Source organism: Mixophyes fleayi, chromosome 1, assembly GCF_038048845.1.
Source record: "Mixophyes fleayi isolate aMixFle1 chromosome 1, aMixFle1.hap1, whole genome shotgun sequence".
Lineage (NCBI taxonomy): Eukaryota > Metazoa > Chordata > Amphibia > Anura > Limnodynastidae > Mixophyes > Mixophyes fleayi.
The window spans coordinates 337,457,574-337,480,375 of record NC_134402.1 but is presented as its reverse complement, the minus strand read 5'-3'; the positions used below and the strand labels follow the sequence as shown (position 1 = coordinate 337,480,375).

At 40.0% G+C, this 22,802-nt stretch overlaps 1 protein-coding gene across 1 annotated transcript in view; it reads left to right on the top strand.

Moving 5' to 3' along the window:
* GGT5 (gamma-glutamyltransferase 5) overlaps positions 1-19,949 on the top strand; it is a 37,393-nt gene extending 17,444 nt beyond the window's left edge. Inside the window, exons 5-12 of the mRNA XM_075215523.1 lie at positions 335-492; positions 1,179-1,325; positions 2,220-2,359; positions 4,842-5,029; positions 10,745-10,842; positions 12,686-12,798; positions 13,359-13,469; positions 16,492-19,949. Of these exons, the coding sequence (XP_075071624.1) occupies positions 335-492; positions 1,179-1,325; positions 2,220-2,359; positions 4,842-5,029; positions 10,745-10,842; positions 12,686-12,798; positions 13,359-13,469; positions 16,492-16,638 (1,102 nt within the window). The 3' untranslated portion in view covers positions 16,639-19,949. The remainder of the gene's footprint in view (positions 1-334; positions 493-1,178; positions 1,326-2,219; positions 2,360-4,841; positions 5,030-10,744; positions 10,843-12,685; positions 12,799-13,358; positions 13,470-16,491) is intronic.
* The last annotated feature ends 2,853 nt before the right edge of the window (positions 19,950-22,802 follow it).

The window sequence follows — 22,802 nt, the reverse complement described above, 5'->3', positions numbered from 1 at the left end:
TGGTTAGAAGTGCAGACAAATACAATAAGGTTGAAGTGAGCTGAATCACACACAGTGCGTTTTGGTAATGTTTGGTGTAATATTTAGCGCACCCTCTTATTACTGGAATGGGTTTGCTTAGAGTTCGATCCCTTTATCTATGGGGACCCCTCATAATTTGTGTATAGTTTCAGTTACCGAAAAAGTGCTCCCTATATTTGAAGTCTCCTATCATACTTATTATTATATCTGTGTTACATTTATTTCTCTATTCTAAATGTGGGCATCTAGACATATACCTTGTAATCATCTGCATAGGAAGCTGCTTGATGTTCTGTGTCTCGTTGTCTCCCAGTCAGCTGTTATGTAAGGACCAGAAAGTGTTACAGAAAGGACAAGTTGTAAACTTCACACAGTTAGGTCAAACTCTCCGGATGGTGGCAGAGGAAGGAGCTGACAGCTTCTATGAGGGTCCCATAGCAGAGAAAATGGTAGAAGATCTACACAGTCAAGGTGAGATATCCTCCTTAAGAATACATGTGAATGGAGGCATATATTTTGTGGCCTGAAACAATCATAAAAATGTAGCTATGCATTTATCAGGAACTAGTGAACTGACAGCTGCATTTTAGCCAAGTTCATAGGCGCAAACGTGAACACCCAGTTTGTGGCATGAGCAAAGCTATTTCATGCAAGATACGTTGAGCAAACTGCTGTACGTCCCATCTGCGTGAACCACATATGTTTAGACAATGCATGCAGTTTAAGACTATTACATGTTTGCTGGTGTTTTCTTGCCTTTTATTATTCTTTATCGTTCCCTTCATCATCATCATCAGCAGCAGCAGCTATTTATAAAGCGCCACTAATTCCTTAGCGCTGTACAGAGAACTCATATTAGTCCCTGACCCATTGGAGCTTACAGTCTAAATTCCCTAACATACACACAGACAGACTGAGAGAGACTAAGGTAAATTTAGTAGCAGCCAATTAACCTACTAGTATGTTTTTGGAGTGTGGGAGGAAACTCACGCAAACACAGGGAGAACACACAAACTCCATACAGTTAAGGCCATGGTCGGGAATCGAACTCATGAGTTCCTTTTTAATTATATTTCTCAATCCTTTATTTTCCATTTTCTCTCAATAGTCCTTTAACCAATTACTCAGTTTTTATTGTATTGTTTTTTTTGCACTAGGAAGCATTCTGACACTGGATGACTTTCGAAAGTATAAGGTGCAAATAGTAAGACCTTTGAATTTGTCTCTTGGAACCCATACATTATTCTCCCCCCCTACACCTGCAGGGGGAGCTTTGCTCAGCGTTATCCTCAATATCCTTCAAGGTAAGACCACAGCATTATTTACTATTCATCTCTGTGACTGTTCTGTAACGGTCTCCGTTCTCCAACCAGGTTTTCTAGGAATTTACTGGTAATTTAACTTTAGACTATATCATGGCACTGTTCCTCTTTCAATGTGTTGAGTATCTTACAGTTAATGTTCAGTCCTCTTCATTAGAACTGTGTTTGCCTTAAGCAGCTCTAGTGCAAATGCCTAGGAACGTTCATTCCTCTCTCGCTGCGGCGAGATTGGGCGCCGCCAGCTAATGACTACATGTGATGGGTGAACCCTCCTATTTATGGCAGATAAAAATGTGATACACCTGGGATGAGGGGCCTTGGTGTGTTTTGTAGGACATGTAAACTCGTGACCCAAGAGAGGTTACAACAGAGCAGTAAGTGTTTCAGTGGGCGATTCAACACAAAGTTGATGTCTGTATTTCCCACAAAATTGATAGTCCGCATATTTATGTCTCTTGGTTTGGGTCCCATTAATTCCAGAAGAGTTGGATAATTTATGTGGGAGCTAACAGTGGACTATACACCCTAATTCATGAAATGTATGGAAAACTGCTGTGCTGTGTGCAGGAGCACAGAATAAGCTCTAAGAACATGCTAATAGAAAGATACAAGAAACTATGCAACAACACTGCAGAATCTGGAATACAGATGAGCATTTATATTTTGATCAGATTGGGAATGCCCATCTACCATGGCAAGGTGACCTCATTCAAATTGGCACCTAGCGTAACAGTGTTTCTGAAATCCAAAAATGACCATGCCCAGCTGTATTTTCTTTCATACAAAAGATAATGCTGGTAGGGACCTGGCTTTAGGTTACACTGATTAAAACACCTATGGATAGATGAAAATGAAAAATAGAATATCTGGTTTCAGGATATGGCTTTTCTAAGAGCTCTATGCAGAGCGAGACGGAACAGATACAGACCTACCATCGCATCGCAGAAGCCTTGAAATTTGCAAATGGACAACGGATCAAGCTGAGAGACTCTAAGGCAGTTAACAACACTCAAGAGGTATGAATATAAGTATGCTTTTATAAGAGCTAACTGTGATTAATATGCTATACATTTGGGCATCACGAAGAGCATGGCTGTCAGCCCTCAGTACTATAAGCAGCCAATAAAAAGAAGTCACATTTTCAGAATATGAATATAGAAATCTGTAAAAATAATATTACCTTTTACTGACACTGCTAAACTACACGTACTGGGCCTGATTCATGTTTGGACGTAAGTCCTTTTGCGTGCCGTATCTAGCATGAAATAGATCTGCGCCTATCAGGAATGGACCTTAAATACAATTTAATTCAATTCATGTCTGAACGCAAATGACACTTAAACGTAGGCAATCTACAGTAAGGGTGTACTGAGGGCACGCCAACATAAGTGCAGCCAATTTATATCCAGTGTTTAAAATACGTTTCTTTTAGCCGTATCATTTGCACTGGCTGTAGGGCAGGTGTAAGTGCCACCTGATAGAGATGACTGTCATAACTGTCTTTGTATTAACTACACGTATGCGTGCCTTTAGATAGCAAAGAAAATGTGAATGCAACGATGATTTCCTATATAAACACACCGGGCCTGATTCATTAAGGAAAGGAAAGCAAAAAATAATGGGTAACTTTGCATGCAGTACATTTTTTTAATTATTATATATTTTATTTTAGGCAGAACACTAATAGTTTATTACAGGTGACTACTGTGTCTCTAAATATGCTTCTCTGACAAGCAGATTATTGCATTTCTAGATGCACTTTGAGCAATGAAATAAAAGTGTTACACACACAAAAGTGACACGTAATAAAAAATAGTGCTGATATTTCCCCTCCCTTGATTTATTCAACCATATAAAAGCTAAACCAAGTAGAATTTAAGAATACACCAACATAAAAGATACACATTCCACACACTCTCATTAGAAAGAAATACATTTTACTGCTGATCTGATAGTTGTGTTCCAGCTCCACTACTAAGATTCTACACTTCTATAATTTCCACGCTCCACTTTCATGTCATCTATGTTGTTATAATAGTGAATATTAGATATGTAGGGCCTGATTCATTAAGGAAAGTACAGAATAAAATGAGTCAATTTGCACCTTGGCAAAACCATGTTGCATTGGAGGGGAGGTAAATTTAAAATGTGGGGACAGATTTATAATTGGGGTAGAGCATGTCCTAGATCAACTTCAAATGTCAGTGTAAAAGTAAAGCTATCAAGTATTTGTGTGCTACATGAAAAAACCAGCCAGTATTTTCCTTATGTGCAAAACAATAAACTAATTTGCACCGCTTGTATTGTAACATGGCTTTGTCCAGGAGAAAACTTACTAATTTTTTTGTCTTTACTTTCCTTAATGAATCATGCCCATTGCATGAATGTTACACATTAAAAGCATCATGATTTATGTATATAATGTAAAAAACTTAAAATCCTTATTTTTATTCATGATTATACAGTTAAAAGTTGTTATTTTTTTTATAATTATTTTTTTCTGTGTTCTGATGTGACCTTTTAATGAACAGACGCTTGTGTGTACACTGCAGTCTGTTATGTCTGTCTACATACGACAATTGAAAATTAGAGCGTACTTCTATCCAGATCCTAGTGGAAACTTATTTTGAGATCTGCTTGGATTTGAATACGGTCGGAACTATGCTCAAGTTCCATGCTCTTTTTTTTAAAACACAAGTTGCGTCCAAACATGAATTAGGACCAATTCTCACAACACTAGTGGGACTATGTATGATTGTGAACTCTGTCAATGAGTGCTCCTTTAACATTTTAATACATTTTTTAGTGGCTTAAATAATTCTGTTAGTAAATCGTGATAGCCATCTGTAATTTTTTTTTCTACAAAATGTCAATAAATAAATATTTAGGAGAAGATGACATAAGCAACAGTTCTGTACTATGTATCTTGCTGTGGCGGTGTACATATTTGTAACAGCTCCGTCTCATCTTTGAAAGAAAGTGTAATATAATTATTACAACTTTCTACACTGTGTAAGCTGTAAGGTAAGGGGATATATGTGTTGTTCAAACAAATCCTAACCTCTATTTATACTTTCCACCTTCCCTCTACTGCCACCTTCCCTCTACTGCATCCTTTCCTCTACTGCCACCTTCACTCTACTGCCACCTTCACTCTACTGCATCCTTCCCTCTACTGCCACCTTCACTCTACTGCCATCTTCACTCTACTGCCTCCTTCCCTCTACTGCCACCTTCCCTTTATGCCACCTTCTATCTACTACCACCTTCTCTCTACTGCCACCTTCCCTCTACTACCACCTTCCCACTACTGACACCTTCCCTCTACCGCCACCTTCCCTCTACCGCCACCTTCCCTCTATGCCACCTTCCCTCTACTGCCTCCTTCCCTCTACTATCTCTCTGCAATCTCTTTTCTTCACTGACTTGCCACTCGTTATCTGTCTATTCTGTTACCCCTTTCGTCTCTTTTCTGCTTGTGTCTCTCTTTACCTACAGCTTGAAGCATCCTTGCTGTCTAATAGTTTTGGTGAGAAAGTGAGGAAGAAAATTGATGACTCCGGCAATCACACCCTCAGTTTCTATAACGTGTCAACAATCCATCCAGAGACCTTTGGTACCTCTCACCTCTCTGTCATCAGCCAAGATGGGAGCTCTGTGTCTGCCACTAGCTCCATCAATCATCTGTAAGAGGGTAGCACATTTTTAATGGTTTGGGGGTGTCTACTACATTTTGTAAAATAATTGTAAATGTCAAGGGGTAAGGAATGGTCTTACTTTGTGTGATGTTCCCTATGTACTTTCCACTTTAGCCACCTGTTTTCTCTAAGTTTTTATTTATTGCAAGATCAGCAAAAAGTAATATACACGTTAGCCAGAGGGTTCACTTTACAAATAATTACTACATAACTATGTAAGACAACATTGTCAACATTGCATTATGATAATTTACATAAGCAAGTCTTTGACTATAGATGAGCTTGATTTTCAAGTGTATGAAAGAAAGAAGGGGGTAGGGAAGAGCGAGGATGCAGTGTTGCAGACCACTGCTGGAGGAAGGGGTAGAATCAAGAGGAGAGATATATATGAGGCAGAGCCGAAACATAAAATAATAGCGCCTGGGGCAAGATGGAAAATTGCCAACCCCAGCCTCCAGTTTTAACCAATATAACCTAAAATATTCCTAAACTGTGCCCCCTTCAGCATTGCGCCCTGGACGGTTGCCCCTCTCGCACAGCCCTAGTTACGGCCCTGATATGGGGTCACTTCACTGTCTCATCGCAAGCTTAGCACCTGGTGCGTTATAAGTAAGCAAGGAGAAGGACATTAAAACATGAGGTCCATGGTTCCCAAGTTTTGGAGAAAAATGTAGACAAATTGTGTAGTATACTGGTCATGAACTATGCCAAATGTTGTTAATGATGGAATACCTTCAGCAAGGCCTGATTAATGGTTCCAGCTGCCCTAGGCTAATATACCTGTTGCCACCCCATACCACTACCCACCACCAATAAGTGTCAAAATGGAGATTTAGAACAGATTTACAATGAAGACAGTAGATGTAGTAGAGGCGGTATGGCATACCAATGTCTACCAGCTCACTTCAAGCACTGTATATATGTTGTTATTATTATTTAAATAAATAAACACAAATTCTTTGCTGATGCCGTACAGAGAAACATTGCATACTCCTCCATAAACTATACAAAAGAAACAGCTATAGAGAATAGCGCTGTGAGAAAATTATTTATAATCATATGCTAACATCTACCAGCTCTGTCTGTCTAGTATTTAGCATTCTAGTGACCACTGAGACCTCAGAGAACATCCACATCACCGCCACACAATACAGAGATTATGCCCTTGACAAGCTATTTTATCATCCCCCGCCAGCCAATTCATCCCCTCCAGCCATTTTTATCAACCCCACCAGAAGGGTTTATGACACCCCCATCCAATTCATCACCCACCCAACTGCTCATATGCTCACACCCACCCGAGCCAATTCACCCCAACAGCCAGTTCATCATCCCCCAGCCAATTCATTAACCATTTCCCCCAGCCAATTCACCAGCCCCCCAGACAATTCTTTAACCCCCTGCAGAGAATTCATCAGCCTCCATTCAGACAATTCATCATCCTCCTAGCCAATTTATTAACCCTCCCTAGCCATTTCATTAACGCTCTCTAGCCAATTCATTACCCTCCTAGCCAATTCACTAACCCTCCCTAGCCAATTCATTAACCCTCCCTAGCGAATTCATTAACCTCCCTAGCCAATTCACTAACCCCCATAGCCAATTCATTAACCGCCCTAGCCAATTCGCTAATCCTCCCTCCTCCCTAGCCAATTCATTAACCCTCCCTAGCCAATTCATTAACCCTCCCTAGCCAATTCATTAACCCTCCCTGGCCAATTCATTAACCCCCCTACCTAATTCAATAACCCCCTAGCCAATTCATCATCCTCTGCAGCCAGTTCATTAATCCCTCTAGCCAAATCATCACCACCCCTCCCCCAGCCATCAAGCATTTGCCATTTATTCACTCCCCCCAGTAACCCCCCCCCCCCACCACAGCCAATTTATCACCTCATCATCCCCCCTGATATTTAACAAACAGAACTTACCTTGCTGTCTTCTGGTCCTCTTTTTCCAGGCTCCAGCTCTTCTTGACAGGCAACTAACAGCAAATCCTATGCTGTTACCTGTCAGTGCGGTCGTGGCCTGTGTGCGTAGGGTGGTCATGTGAGATACAATAATCTCACGAGACCACATTAAGTAGTATACCACAGCCACACTGGCAGGGCAGCTAACAGCATCGGATTTGCTGTTAATTGCCTGCATCAGCCTCATTGGAACTAGTGACAGTTGGGGCTGCCCCCTTGAGACCAAAAAATACCCGCCCCCCCCCACCTCTCGGCGGCCCTGCACACACGCACACACACACACACATTCCACCAGTAATGCACACTATTATAAACATTTCTTTAACCCTATCACTACCAGTGCTGTTAGTAAACCAGTATCCTCTTAATTGCTTTCTCAAAGGCAAGCCTGTTTTTGGACAGAATTAAGGGTTGAAAGCATTTGTTTTTACAGTTGGTTCATGGTTGAAGATAAAATACATTTCATCACATTGTTCTATTACAAGTTGATGTGTGTGACTAAGGGCTGGATGGAACACTGAGAACTTAACCTAAGGCTGGGTACACACTACAGGTTTTTCAGATGATTATCAGCCGAAATCATGTAGAATGTGTTTAGTGGGTACAAATGAATCGGCATGCTGATCGGGACCTTTTTTTTTTTTTTTTTTAGGATATTTCATCGGGAGGAGTTTTGTACAGTGTTACCCAGCCTAGGAGGAGGACAATGGGAAGGGTAGAACAGATAAAAGAAGATTATACAAGTAGCTTGGTTTATCCTCTATAATATGAGTTATGTATAATGAGTGATATACAGTAGTACTGGAGACCATTGGGAGATGACAAACTTCTTTTGTGGGACTCTGAGCCTGAGTGTGTGGTCATGGATAGAACAGACAAATCGTTCTGTGATTACACAATGTTCCATGTTTCAGTTACAAAACTGGTAAAATGCTATAAGATGTAACCTTCTAAACTTGAACATTTTTAAATGTATTTTAATGTTGTTTTAAGAGCAATAGTTCGAGGTTTGAGGCCCAAGGTCAGGGCCGCCACAAGAATGTAACCTTATTGAACCGGTCGATTGTTGAGGCCTTGAAACGGGTCAAATCTGATTGAATTTCCAACTCAAACTATTTGGGCACCGCTACACTCCTCTTCATGGACAAAATAAAGCTGTTGCCTACCTCACCTATAGTGTTTGCAGTGACAAATTGATACTTTCAATTGCATATCGATTTTTGTTAAATCCATAATGCAATGAAAATAAAATAAAAAATGTAGTTTAATTTACTAAATATTCATCCCACATGGTTAACTTAATACGTAGTTGAACACAACCGCTTGCAGCCATTAAATCCAGGGGGTAAATGTATCAAGCTGAAATTTTGGATTTTCAGCGATTTTCTTGGGTGAGTTTAAACTCGCCAATATATTAAGGTTCAAGTTGATTGAAAATCGCCAGTAAAATGTTTAGTTCAAAATCGCCATTTACAGAATCGCCACAAATCGCAGTCCCAACGTTTTGCCACTCTAGCAATACAAATTCGCCACTTGTAGTGCCACAACTATGTACTTTAAATGGTGTCCTCATCTGGACATATTAAGTGTTGTCACATCATAAAATTATAATTATTGTCCCACTGGTAACGAAATAGTAAGCTACTATAATATAATAAAATAAAAAATCCCTTACATATAATCATTAATGACATTTGGCCCACTAATTTATTCATAAAATAACCCCCCCAGTAAGATAATTAATAATCATTTCTGTCCCCCTAAAAGAAAAAAATCATAATTACCCTCATATTTAAAACCTATATTGTGTCTCCTGTTATGTTAGCATTGGCCAGATAGCTCAAACACCATGCATTCTATTCTGTTCAATCTCAGGTGAGTTTCAGTTTCTGTTGAAACCCCTGCGAGTTTGTGTATAATCTCTGGCGAGTTTGACTAAAACACGGACAGGATAGGTGTTTTTAAAATCGACACATAAAGTCGCAGGTGATCTGCCACAATTTACAGCGATTTTAAATCGCTGAAAAAAATCAGTTTGATTTATTTATACCCTGTACTCTGGGTCAGTCTGTATTAATTTTGAACACTGAGATGAAGCAATATTTAACCATTTCTCTTTGCAAAATTGCTAGAGCTGGGTCAGTTTATCTGAGAGCTGCGATGGACTGCAATTTTGAGGTCTTGCAACAGATTTTCGACGGGATGTAGGTCAGGACTGTGACTGGGCCAATCAAGGACATCTATTTTTATTTATTCTAAGGCACTCCTGAGTTTTTTTCTGCAGCGTGGTTTAAATTGTATGTATTTTTTGTTGAAAGAACTGCACTCTCTTCCCCTCCTCCTCTGATTGGATGAGTTGTGTGACCTCCCTGCATTTTGCAGAGAAGGTCACCTGACACAGAACAGAAGGTGAATGCTCCCGTTACATTTTTTTTCTCTACTTTATAAAAAAAAAGCAGAAGATAAGTTAAAATTCATAGTTGCCTACTCTCCTGGAATGTCCGGGAGACTCACAAATTTGTGGAAGTCCTCCCTGACTTCCGGGAGAGCAGGGCAATTCCCCAGTTCCTTGTCCTCTCATTACTTAAGTGGCAGGGGTGGGGCTTAGGATGCAAGTCATGCGTCATAATAGTCCGCCCCCTGTTGTAATAGACTTTAAAAGTGTGATGTTGTTTAGGGCGGGGCCAACTGATGCAATTCTCGGAGCCCTGCCCCACACGCATACCTTTCCCCTGATCTCCCAAGTCCTAGCTTGCCAAAGTTGGCAAATATGGTTAATTTGGGAGTAGCCAGCTGGCTGCTTTACTGCCGGGAAGGCTTGTCAGGACCACCTTTGCTTTAACCAGATGTTTTTTGTACCAGCTGACCCGTTGCATATATTAACATGCCGCTGCGGTTGTTAATAGTCTGTAAAACCAATATAAAATGAACAGAATGTTGCCTGCTACTTAAAACAATAGAGATCAATGAAAAATATGACACCAACTGACATTTTGATAAATTGCACATAACATTTACCAGACCAATAAGTTTGGGACTCAGGGTTACAAGTCCTCTATTTGTTGTCCTGGTCCCGTATTTTAGGTACTAGATACAGGTTCACTTTTTATTACATTTAAGAATTCTATACATTATAAAAATATTGATCATCAGTAAATATAAAACTGTAAGAAAAAACATTTTCATAGGTTGACAATCCTGAATGCAGTTCTTTTGACCCGTTCGGGTGGTCTAGCAAGACACATATTTGAAAATGCAACAAATTTTATCTAGCCAAATTATATAATTGTGTAGGATACACTATTACTGTATGTATTTATATATATGCACTATTACTGTATGTATTTATGTATGATATATTATGGTAATATGTATTTATATAGAAGCTCTATTGCAGTATGTATTTATGTATGAAGAACTATTACTATATATTTCTGTATGATACATTATGGTAATATGTATTTATATAGAAGCACTATTGCAGTATGTATTTATGTATGAAGCACTATTACTGTATGTATTTATATAGAAGCACTATTGCAGTATGTATTTATGTATGAAGCACTATTACTATATATTTCTGTATGATACATTATGGTAATATGTATTTATATAGAAGCACTATTGCAGTATGTATTTATGTATGAAGCACTATTACTGTATGTATTTATATAGAAACACTATTGCAGTATGTATTTATGTCTGATGTACTGTTGTTCTATCGCTCCCTCAGATTTGGCTCAATGATTTATTCCCCAAGCACAGGGATCATCTTTAATAACCAGTTAGCTGATTTCTGCGTTGGAAGTCCTGCAAGTTCCATCAAAGAAGGTGAGACTTCCTCAATCACATTTATTTTGCAGAAGCCAAAAACTCCAACATGAGTTCTCCAACAGAACAACCTCTGTATTTGTTTGTCCTCTCCTGTACCAGGGCTGGGTCACTCCAGTCAGATTTTCCACGCTTCTGAGACGTACCCTTGGATGGGCTTAGATATATGACACCTCTGGAATTGGCAACTGTCATGATGGGCTGTTACAGGGCTGTCCCTTCCCACACCAACACACCCTCAGACCCACCTGCTGTTATGGCTCTGGGTTGTCTAGCTGGTCACAACCTGGAACAATGGGGACCTACTCAACCAAATTACAGGGCTGGGTCCTGATAAGAGCTAGCCAACTCCCAGTTTAACCCCTGTGATGCCTTTTCCCTTAGATTCAGCTTCCAGTTGATTGAGAAGGTCTCAATGATGGGACAGGATACTGAGGCCCTTTCAGGTCATATGAGAAGTGGGACCCTCCCAACAATTACCCATAACCTTTCTGGCAACATAATAACAATGTAAATCACCACAACCCTCCCTACTAGATAAACAATAGCTAGTTTCCACACTATTCCCCATAGAATGCAGTAAACGAGAAAGAACACATTTGTCCTATTAAAAGTACATGTTAGAATGGCATTGTTCTAGGAATTATCCTTAGTGAGGCCTCACTGCAGAGTGTTGCTCTATGACTGCAGGCAGATATTTCTGTGGCACTATCATTATACACACAGAAACTCAGTTAAACAATGGACGTGAGGCACCCCTAGTGTGATGTATATTCAGAGAATTTGGTGGGTAATGTAATATTACCCTTCTGCCTAGTCTGAGACAATGGACTAATTTGCATGTGAATTTTCCGTGTACACAGATTTATAAACCCATGCTCTTGCAGACAAGTCAGAACCTAACAATACAATATATACCAGTTTAAAACATCTACATAATAAATATTATATTTAAAAGCATAATTGGGAGATCCACGAAACCAAAGGGCTAGAAAAAGGAGATTTGTGTGTAATAGTCCACACTTTGGGGCCAATTTACGAATGGCCGCATATGACCCTCATTAAATATTATCAATCATTATTGCACTGATAAGGGATGATATTTTACAGCCATTTATTAAAAGAAATCATCCTGGGACAATGCATCCGATAAGAAGCTGTCCCAGCGAGGACTTTACTGACCTAACAAGCCCGGGTTCCATCCCAGAGACTATATTGTGCACACACAGAGACATCTTGCAGTAGTTTACGGAGGGAAGAGCAGGAAGGCTGCGGAAAGGGATCCAAAGATCCCTCTGCTTCGGTACTCTCCCCATAGGGCAGAACGGCTAGCGCCATCTTCATTAGGGCCGAGCTCTGAAAAGCTCGGCTTTTTGGAGCTTGTTAAATTGCACCAGAGCGCAGTCCCCATTGAAAATGATAGAGACTGCGGTTTAATGTGAAACTTAATGCCTAATGCAGGAGGTATCTTAAAAATGCCTAAACCAAGTTGAAAAAGGTATTTATGCATCATTTATGGCTTCATAAATCGGCCCCTTTGTGAGAAACCAGGTGCAGAGCATACAGAGTTCATGTCAGTACTGTAAAACTGACCGTCCAGTTCTAATAGTGATCAATAGATCAGTATTCTGAGGCCCTTCCTCTCTGTTTGCCTCTGGTGACTGCAGTGCAGGGCAGTGCACCATGGTCAGCTGCTTGCATGTCCATCTGTCCTTAGTGCCCAGATCTGCTTCTATTAGTTCAGAACTTGATATAGTCCAGGCTGTGTTTGTGATTTATATTGTGTGTACTTTGAGGTTAGTATTATCATTGTGAAAGAATATTCTCATTCCTGGCATTACAGGACAGCAGCCACCATCATCCATGACACCGTCCATTCTTCTGTCCAATGACAAAAACTCTCAGCTGGTAATAGGGGGCGCTGGTGGTGTGAGGATCATTAGTGCTACTGTGCAGGTATGTACTTATGTCACAGCTCGGCTTCCAGCAGATCATATCTAAACTGGAAACAAAGCTCTTATGCCTGTCCCTTGTCCCTGCCCTGCAATGTGCATGTGCTTCATTAGACTGTAAGCTCACTTATTTCTCATTGTAAATGTTTTTTTTACTGTATTGTAGTGATTATTATTGCCCAACCATGTATGTACTGTACATAAACTGCACAACTGGAATACCCAACTTACAGAAATGCACAAATCAAATGAAAACTTACCATTTATACCTCAAAAGAGCAAATACAAATGATCTTTGACATACCTAGGATCAGGACAAAGGATCAGAATCTTTTCTAACACCATTAACGCAGCAATTCTAAATGTGCATTCCAGTTATGTCATATGGTGGCAAATAGGCTTTGATCCACTTGTGCCTGGTAAATGACCGCTTTGTGTGTTTATTGGGAGGGCTTAAATGCGTGGAAAATCCTCTGTAGCTACAATAGTTGCAGTTAATACAGAGTAAGCATACATGGTGACCTGGTATGCTGCCTACACCTGTAATATTTATCTTATTTTCAGGCCATAATGAACAAACTGTGGTTCGGCTACAGCCTAAAAGAAGCCATTTCAGCTCCTGTCCTCCATGTCTCAACTGATAACAAGTTGAGCTTTGAGAACTCATTCAGTAAGGTAACAAATCTGTATAATGGGTCACTTACTATATGTATAGTACTGTATATCATGACAAATAAGTAGTAACATGTTGTTTCATTGAAACATGACAGTCATGACCAGTCGCCGTTTATCCTGGTGGAAATATGAACAAGCTGTCATACCAAGGAAATGACCAGGCACTGTAGGAAAATTTTAACGCCGCCTCCATCCAACCCAAACACTCAGGGGGCATCTTGGGCTGGGTCACCGTACCATCTGCATTTTTTTCTTTTAATATAGGCTGCTGAGTGGAGTCTTACCCTGCCCCCTCCCCCCCCCCCCTTCCCTTTCCTCAGCTGAAATTTGCCACCCCTCCCCTGCAGCCACTGGTTAGCTTTACATTAGGATTAAAATCACACCCACCCACTGATATCTGCTGAACCTGACAGGTTTATTCCTGACAGGGTCCCTGTAAGACATTAATGGCCCCTGGAAATATAACATTAGTGGGCTCCCATAATCCTCTGCAAAACAGGTGCGGTACATTGCATATTTATCTGAATATTAGAGCTTCTGACATTTTCACAAGAGAATAATAATTATTATTATATAATTAATATATTTATTACATAATTAATATTTTACAGATTTTTTTACATTACTTATGTTTTCATACTATGCATCATATATTTATGTGCTCCAAAGAACCCCCCCCCTATTCTCTCCAACCTACTGCATCTCCTTCTATGGTCCCCAGCACCTCCCCTCTTCCGGACTCCCTCCTCACCAGACCCCTCACACCATCTCTCCAGACCCCCTCCGTTCACTCTATACACCCTCCCCACCAGACCCCTCATTCCTTCTCTCCAGACCCCCCATTCACTCCAGACACCTTCCTCTCCATACCCCTCACTCCTTCTCTACAGACCCCCCCATTCACTCCAGACCCCCTCCTCACCAGACCCCTCACTCCGTCTCTCCAGACCCCCCCCCCCATTCACTCTATACACCCTCCTCACCAGACCCCTTACTCCTTCTCTCCAGACCCCCCTATTCACTCCAGACACCTTCCTCTCCATACCCCTCACTCCTTCTCTACAGACCCCCCCATTCACTCCAGACCCCCTCCTCACCAGACCCCTCACTCCGTCTCTCCAGACCCCCCTCATTCACTCTATACACCCTCCTCACCAGACCCCTTACTCCTTCTCTCCAGACCCCTCATTCGCTCCAGACCCCCTCCTCACCAGACCCCTCACTCCTTCTCTCCAGACCCCCTCCTCACCAGACCCCTCACTCCTTCTCTCCAGATCCCCCCATTCACTCCAGACCCCCTCCTCCCCAGACCCCTCACTCCTTCTCTACAGACCCCCTTCCATTCACTCTATACACCCTCCTCACCAGACCCCTTACTCCTTCTCTACAGACCCCTCCCATTCACTCCAGACACCCTCCTCACCAGACCTCTCACTCCTCCTCTCCAGACTCCTAAACCCATTCTCTCCAGCTCTCTCTCACACCAGCCCTTGCAGTATTTAACTTACCTGAGCTTTTCTTTTTCTTTTTGTTATATATTTCCTGTGTCCTTCTTCCTTCTGTGCCAGCTCCTCATTGCTTGTGTTCTGACAGCGTCCTGACGTCATTATTTGCATGTCAGGGCGCTGCAGGAGCAGAAAGCTGGGACCTTCCTCCTTGCGCTGGCCAATGGCTGTCTTTCAATGGGCAAAGTAGTCATGCGGTGCTGTCACCGCGGGATTGCACTGCCACTTCATTAGTGGGGATATGATATGTAACGAGCGGGCGGGTGTTGCTCCCCCACTAGACCTTGCGCCCTGGGCGGTCACACCGCCTTCGTTACGGGTCTGACTAGAGGGCCCAGGGCAAATGCCACTTTGCCCTATTATTACACCATCTTGATTACTGAGCTGCTGCTCAATCTGATTAGTACCAGACTGAGTGGACCCTTGAAGGCATCCTTTGTTTTTCTATGGATCCTGACCCCTTCCTTCCTCCATCAACTATACTGCTATTCCGCATAGCAGTCAGATTGGCTATCATGTCTATAGTTAGACATTTGCATTATTAGAACTACATGCTCTAAGCTTAATGCCATATTTAAAATAGGAGCCATTATTTCATATTAATAGATTAATAGCTATCTATTACTGGGCTGAATAATATACTTAAAATAATTTGTTTATGCTAGGTATGCCCACTATAACCTCTGTCACCCCGTTACAGTAGGTTGCCATATAAGAAGAGCAGAGTATGAATGACAATCTTGCAGACTTGCTCCACAGACATGTGTTCTATGGATTGGTAGATCATGCAAAAGGACAGGGAGAATGATACCACAACTGTTTAACAATCTGCTGTCCCAGATGTTTATAAGAGATCCCATTACAGCATTGTCCAGATGTAGGATGGGGCTTTAGCTGTCTGTAATTCACTGGGGGTAATGTTCTATGTTGCTATCATATGCTATCAGCTTTAATGTGGTTGCTACTTGCAGTTTTACTCTCGTTTGGGAGGCCACTGGGGGTCTCCTAAGCTTCCCCAATATGTTCTCTTGCAGTAAACGCAAGTTAATGTATCAGACAACGTGTGGAAACTTTCACCATTTCAGAATGTAAATAACATTGCAAATGGGTATGAGGTCTATTTTCAGATCCATATTCATTTGTTGAACTAGCCTTAAAAATGTAAAAAGAAAAGTACAAAACACACAATTGATGCCCTTAAGTATGAGGTCTTTGGGTCTTTTAATCAGATGCATTTGCCCAAATCCAATACTCAAAATTGCCCCATGCCAATTGTGTGCAAATTAATTTTTATTAATTTGGGGCACATGACAAAGATGGGTGTAGGTGCCTATTAACTACTATTTAGTACAAATAATATAATTTATATAATATAAAAATTCATTATGACAGTAGCAATTTCGCTTCACACAAATTTCGGTATGGTAATGAGGCTAATCAGTGGCAATAATGTATTAAACAGGTTAAAGTAAAATAAATATGGTGTATTATCAACACGGATGATTCTTTTGTTTCAGGTTGTACAGCAGGGACTCCTGAACAGAGGTCATCAGGTTCAGGAAGATTTATATTGGTTGAATGCGGTCCAAGGGGTTTCCCAAGAAGAAGGCTGTCTTTTTGCATATTCAGATAAAAGGAAGTTAGCAGAGGCTTCTGGTTACTAAGGCAATGGATTTACACAAGTGAAGGCTCATCAGAGAGGAGGGAGTCAGGTCTATGCTTATTTTGCCTTCCACCCAGATGTTTACCTTCACAAATGCTTGCACACATATAAATAGCAAGTAAACATTACATAGTCTAGGGCTGTGCCATCCAAGTAATTACATGAAGTGAGTCATTGACATTAGAACCATGTGCTCACAGGCGGGATACTGTTGATACATGATGTGACAATGGATCTGGCCCGTTGGATATGCCTAGTCTTGACAAGATTTTCTATGTACCTGCAATCACTCCTTCCCCCATGCTTGTCCATGGAGGTTACTGCACATAGTCTAGAAGTCGGCTCTGACATCTGAATGAGAAGTGCCCAGAGATACAGTACTTGATAAACAGCCATGGTTGGAGGGTTTCCAGCCAAACTGGACTAAGCACAATACACTGGAGGTCTCTTATGAATTGAAACGTAGCTTTGACCATGCCATATGGCTCAATATACACAAGTGTACCTAGATTTCTGTCCGGTCATAAATATGTGGAGGAGCTGTGAAGAAACAAGATTTCATTTAGTGGAGCATGATTATTGTATTAGATAAAGGTATGAAGAAAACACTTGTTCAAGGACACAATTTCCCCCCTACAAATGAACTTATTCTACACCAGCTCACAATTGGTGAATATCTGGTGTTTTATTATAGTTTTAATGAGACAAAACACTTCCCATGCACAATGCACTGTGGTTGATTTCCACTAGAACATGAACACCACAAGTGTTTGGTCTCCTTACTGCAGGAAAAAAACAGCCCAGGATGATCAGCACAGGAACTCTTCCCCATCCTGCCCCAAGGCTATAGTGGCCAGGGTAATTAGCAAGCTTGGCCACTGGAGTTGCAAATGTACTGACGCAGTAGCCTCTGTATACTGGAAAGGACCCACAGACCATTATACTAAGAGTGTAAAAAAGTCACATACACAATTATCAAATAAAAATTAATTGAAGAAAAGAATCTCTAAAACACTTTTTCAAAAAATTTAAGTATAACAGAAATTTAGTTTTCTTCTATCTATCATAATCCAAATGGGGGAAACCAAAATTTCCCGTTAAAAAAATGATCTACCCGGACACTACGAATGACTGCTGGTAAATTATTAAAGCAAAGACTCCTTATCACTGATAGCAAATGACAAGTGAACAGCATGTTAAAATGCTTGTGGTTGGCTGGCCATAAAAGGGGATTACACCACTCCCCCCCCCTCCGGGTGTATTAAGAAATTGGTGGGCCTGTGTGCAAGATTAGTGCCCCCTCCCTCAATATGCATCCCAGCATTTTTGAATAAAGCAATGGGGCAGAGGGACAAAGTGTGTGCGCCACAACAATTTAAGTGTCGCAGTACGGAATCTTAAGTGGCCAAAGCTTCTTAGCAAGTGGCTGTTAACCCTGTGGAGGGTGGGCCACACTGTTTTTTGCACCAGCTGCTACAGAGGGACCAGACCCATGCTGACCACCCCAGGACTGGTTTGCACTTATCAGGGCTTGTTGTTAATGTGGGAACTAGCCCAGGCTGTCTAACACTGGTGCTGGTTACGGATTTGGTGGAGTGGTCATGCAGTACATTTTTTTAATTATTATATATTTTATTTTAGGCACAACACTGTAATAGTTTATTACAGGTGACTAGTGTGTCTCTAAATATGCTTCTCTGACAAGCAGATATATGTGCATTTCTAGATGCACTTTAAACAATGAAATAAAAGTGTTACACACACAAAAGTGACACGTAATAAAAAAAATAGTGCTGATATTTCCCCTCCCTTAATTTATTCAACCATATAAAAGCTAAACCAAGTAGAATTTTAGAATACACCAACATAAAAGATTTCCATTTCCACACACTGATTAGAAAGAAATACATTTTACTGCTGATCTGATAGTTGTGTTCCAGCTCCACTGCTAAGATTCTACACTTCTATAATTTCCACGCTCCACTTTCATGTCATCTATGTTGTTATAATAGTGAATATTAGATATGTAGGGCCTGATTCATTAAGGAAAGTACAGAAAATAAATGAGTCACTTTGCACCTTGGCAAAACCATGTTGCATTGGAGGGGGAGGTAAATTTAAAATGTGAATACAGATTTATAGTTGGGGTAGGGCATGTCCTAGATTAAGTGTAAAAATAAAGTATTTGTGTGCTACATGAAAAAACAGCCAGTATTTTCCTTTTGTGCAAAATAATAAACTAATTTGCACCCCTTGCATTGTAGCATGGTTTTGTCCAGGGTAAAACTTAGTAGTATTTTATTAGTACTGGAATATATCTATTAGGTATGTAGTAATAGTATAAAGTGTTTTTAGAGACATGTACAGTATATATATATATATATATATATATATATACAGTTGGTATGGTAAAAATTAATTGAAGAAACTCTTTAATGTGCACCTGTCACCTTCAGACAGTGGAGGCAGCCATGTTATTGACTGAACATTTCTGACAATACAGCCTGAACATGTATTAGGATCAAGCAATGTGACGGAGGCATGACAAGACATGCTATTGGCTGCATGCTCATCACTATTGGTCCAGAACTCAAAATGTCTGCCTCCACTGTGAGAGGCGACAGATGACACTGTAACTACATTTGTATGTGATTGGAATACTGTATATATTGCCGTGTACTATAAATATTTTATCGAGTGTGCCAAAATACATATTTTGCTACTTAACAGTCTCTCTCCAGCTCCTCCCTCTGCATGACACCACCCCATGGTGTAGGGCATTAGAAGTGAGGACCTCAGGAGGGGAGGCAGAGTGGCCCAGTGGCCAGTTTCTTTCACCCCTTCAGTCACCACGGTACACTGCACATTTCTCCCCGGAAAGTGTAGAGTATAGCTTCTTCAAGACACAAGTTTTTACAAATTTATTGCAAAGTACCATTACTTTTCTAGATAAATATATGTCATGAGCGTGACAAGCTATTCAGTCACATATGTGAACATAGGCAAATCATTTTATTTTCTCAGTAAGAGTCTAAAGTGTTATGTTGTTACTATCTTTTTGCCACGTTTTTACTGACTGTTAACTATTTCTGCATGGAATATTGTAGTAAATTCCCTGTAATGTTTCATTAATTGGAATTATATTAATAAATGGCTTATTTTGATAATAATGAACAATATTTATTGGGATATTATTGCCGAATAAAACAAAATTTGGTGCTTAAGAAACAAAAATAGCGTATATATGTATGTATGTATGTATCTATCAGCTACAACATTAAAACCACTGACAAGTGAAGTAAATAACATTGATTATCTTGTTGCCATGTGTATGTGTATATATATATATATATATATATATATATATATATATATATATATATATATGTATATATGTGTATATACATGTATGTATATGTGCATATATATATGTGTATATATATATATATATATATATATATATATATATATTTATATATATATATCTATATACATGCATGCATACATACATACATATATACATACATACATATATATAGTGCTTGCATACTAGAAGCCCTAGTTTGCAACCTGTTTGGCCTTGGGATCCTCCCCAGCAGCAATGCATGAGGTAACCTTGCACAGTGTACAGCTCAGTATGGAGTTCAGGAGACAGCTAATACCCCATTCATACTGCACCAAAAACCCGGGTTTTTGCAGGGGGAACCTTGAAAAACCCGGGTCTTGGTGCAGTATGAATAGTCCAACCCCAAAATCCCGGGTCTAAAATCCCGGGACTTAGACCCGGGATTTTGCGAGGGGTAATTCCCGGGTCTCACCATTCATACTGTAAAAAAAAAAATGTCAATGTAAAAAAAAAATATTTTAATTAATAAAAAATACATAACAAATGTTTACTTTACTTATTTTCAGCCAGCGGTGTCTCCGGTGCGTTGCCGGCTGTCAGGGGGACCTCTGGGTACTAAAATGACGTCATTTCTAATGGACTAGAAATGACGTCATTTTTTACACTTTTTTTTTTTTGTAAAACCCGGGTCGGGCAGGTGCAGTATGAACCCGCCCGACCCGGGAATCTTCTTATCTATACTGCCCTGTGCCCCGGCAATATCCCGGGTTAACAACCCGGGATATTGCTGGAGCGGCAGTATGAAAGTGGTATAAGTGAGAAGCTGGTGTGTGACCTGCAGGAAGCAGGTGAAAGAAGTTTCAGGCCTAGGTGAGGGACAAGTTGGAAACAGATATGAAGTCTATTCCCCGAGAACTGGATTTTGCCAGACAGGAGATTCCTGTATTGCAGAGAACAAAGGCTGCTACAGTAGACAGTTGGATACAAGAGGAAGTCTTGTCTTTGGATATTTGGAAGAATGCTGAAAAATCACATTGACTGGCTGAGGAGTGTCTTCAGTGGTATGAGGACTGTGAACTTTATATTCTGACACTGGAGTGAAAGTGGTAAGCGAAGGATACTGGCCTTTTGCCCTATGGCATATTCTCATAAATACCGGTAGGCACTTCAGACTGTTTAGGGTGAGCGTCAGTATGTTGTAGGCGGCTCATCATTGGTTCTCAGGAATCCAATATGGTTATTTTAGAACCATATCTATAATTAGACATTGTGATGAGCTAAAGTATGATAGAATATACTTTGTTATCAGAATATTACTATATAATAAAATCACTTCTAATATCGCACAGGGTAAAATGACTACAGCTCAACGTTTTGCCAGGCTCTCCTGGTTATTTCAAGAGTGCGCACTATATGAGTATAAAAAGAAGTGCCAAAAATATAACTTATCTATTATTTAAAAAAGTAAACAAAATATGTTAAATATACAAATAGTTACATTTTGTTATTTGGAGCCTGTAGAATTCACTAAGATGTAACAAGATGGGAAATAACATATTGTTATAGGACTACACATTACCCATAATAGGAAAGAGAAACCACACTAAGTATTGAAATTTGTATTACATACCTATATAATGGCTATAATTTGACACCCAGGAGATATAGAAATTATATTATTGCCTGAGAGGTGCACCCTCAAACTTAATAATCCAAGGATATGAGAAAAACAAAGAAAAAGAAGAGAAAAGTGTATAAAGGGGCACTCAAGAGATGTAGATCATATGTCATTAAAATATTTAACCTTTATTGTTACAAAATTAAAATAAAGAGTATCTTCAATAAGAAAAAACTAGCAAAATAATTAAGTGATTAGTGAAAATATAAAATTGCGGCTCAACCGCAAAAGACTCTGTCTGCCTGATAAATAAGTATTTTACACATAAATTGGGTTAATTGTTACAATCCAGATGTCGGTAATTGTATTTAATTCACACCTAATTTAATAAATAAATATTGTCTCCCAACATAATATAGCACTATTAACATAACTGATATATTTGTTTGAAATTAGGTTCTGCCTCTCTAAATATGATCGAAATAAATCTCCAGAAGTTACGTTTTCCCTTATAATTGTCATATCGTCATATATTAGAATGACTATATGACAGGGAGTCATTAGGAATGCCCATAAGATCGTGATTCAACGAATACAATCACTTTCCCATATAATATAGCTGCTCAGTATGGTAGCTTAAATAACCACGTCGTTTAGAGGCAGTCTGATGTGAGGTCCAGGTAAGGCTGATGGTGCCAGACCCTATGAAAATTAAATACTGCTCTTTGAGAAAGTTTTTGGTGTGAGTCAAGCAGGACAGAGCAAACACCAACGCGCGTTTCGCTTAAAGAGCTTATTCAAGGCAACGTGAGAGTCCGGGCGGTAAGCATTATATAGCCGGAGGGGCGAGGCCCTTCATGACGTCACTTGTTTTGGCCAATCACGAGTGTTTTAGGCTGACAGTGATTAACAGCATTCTAATCCAATGGGGGATGTCTGAATGCCATATGTTCCACCTCTTCTAAGAGATTATTGGTCCTTGTCTAAATAAGGAAATAACGTTAGTAAACAAAGAACAATTATGAGCGATCACTACTGGAATAGGTAGGTATAATTGGCAGTAATAGATTCAAACAAAAGATCACCATTTATTTATATAGCGTCACTAATTCCGCAGCGCTGTACAGAGAACTCACTCACATCAGTCCCTGCCCCATTGAAGCTTACAGTCTAAACTTCCTAACACACACACAGACAGACA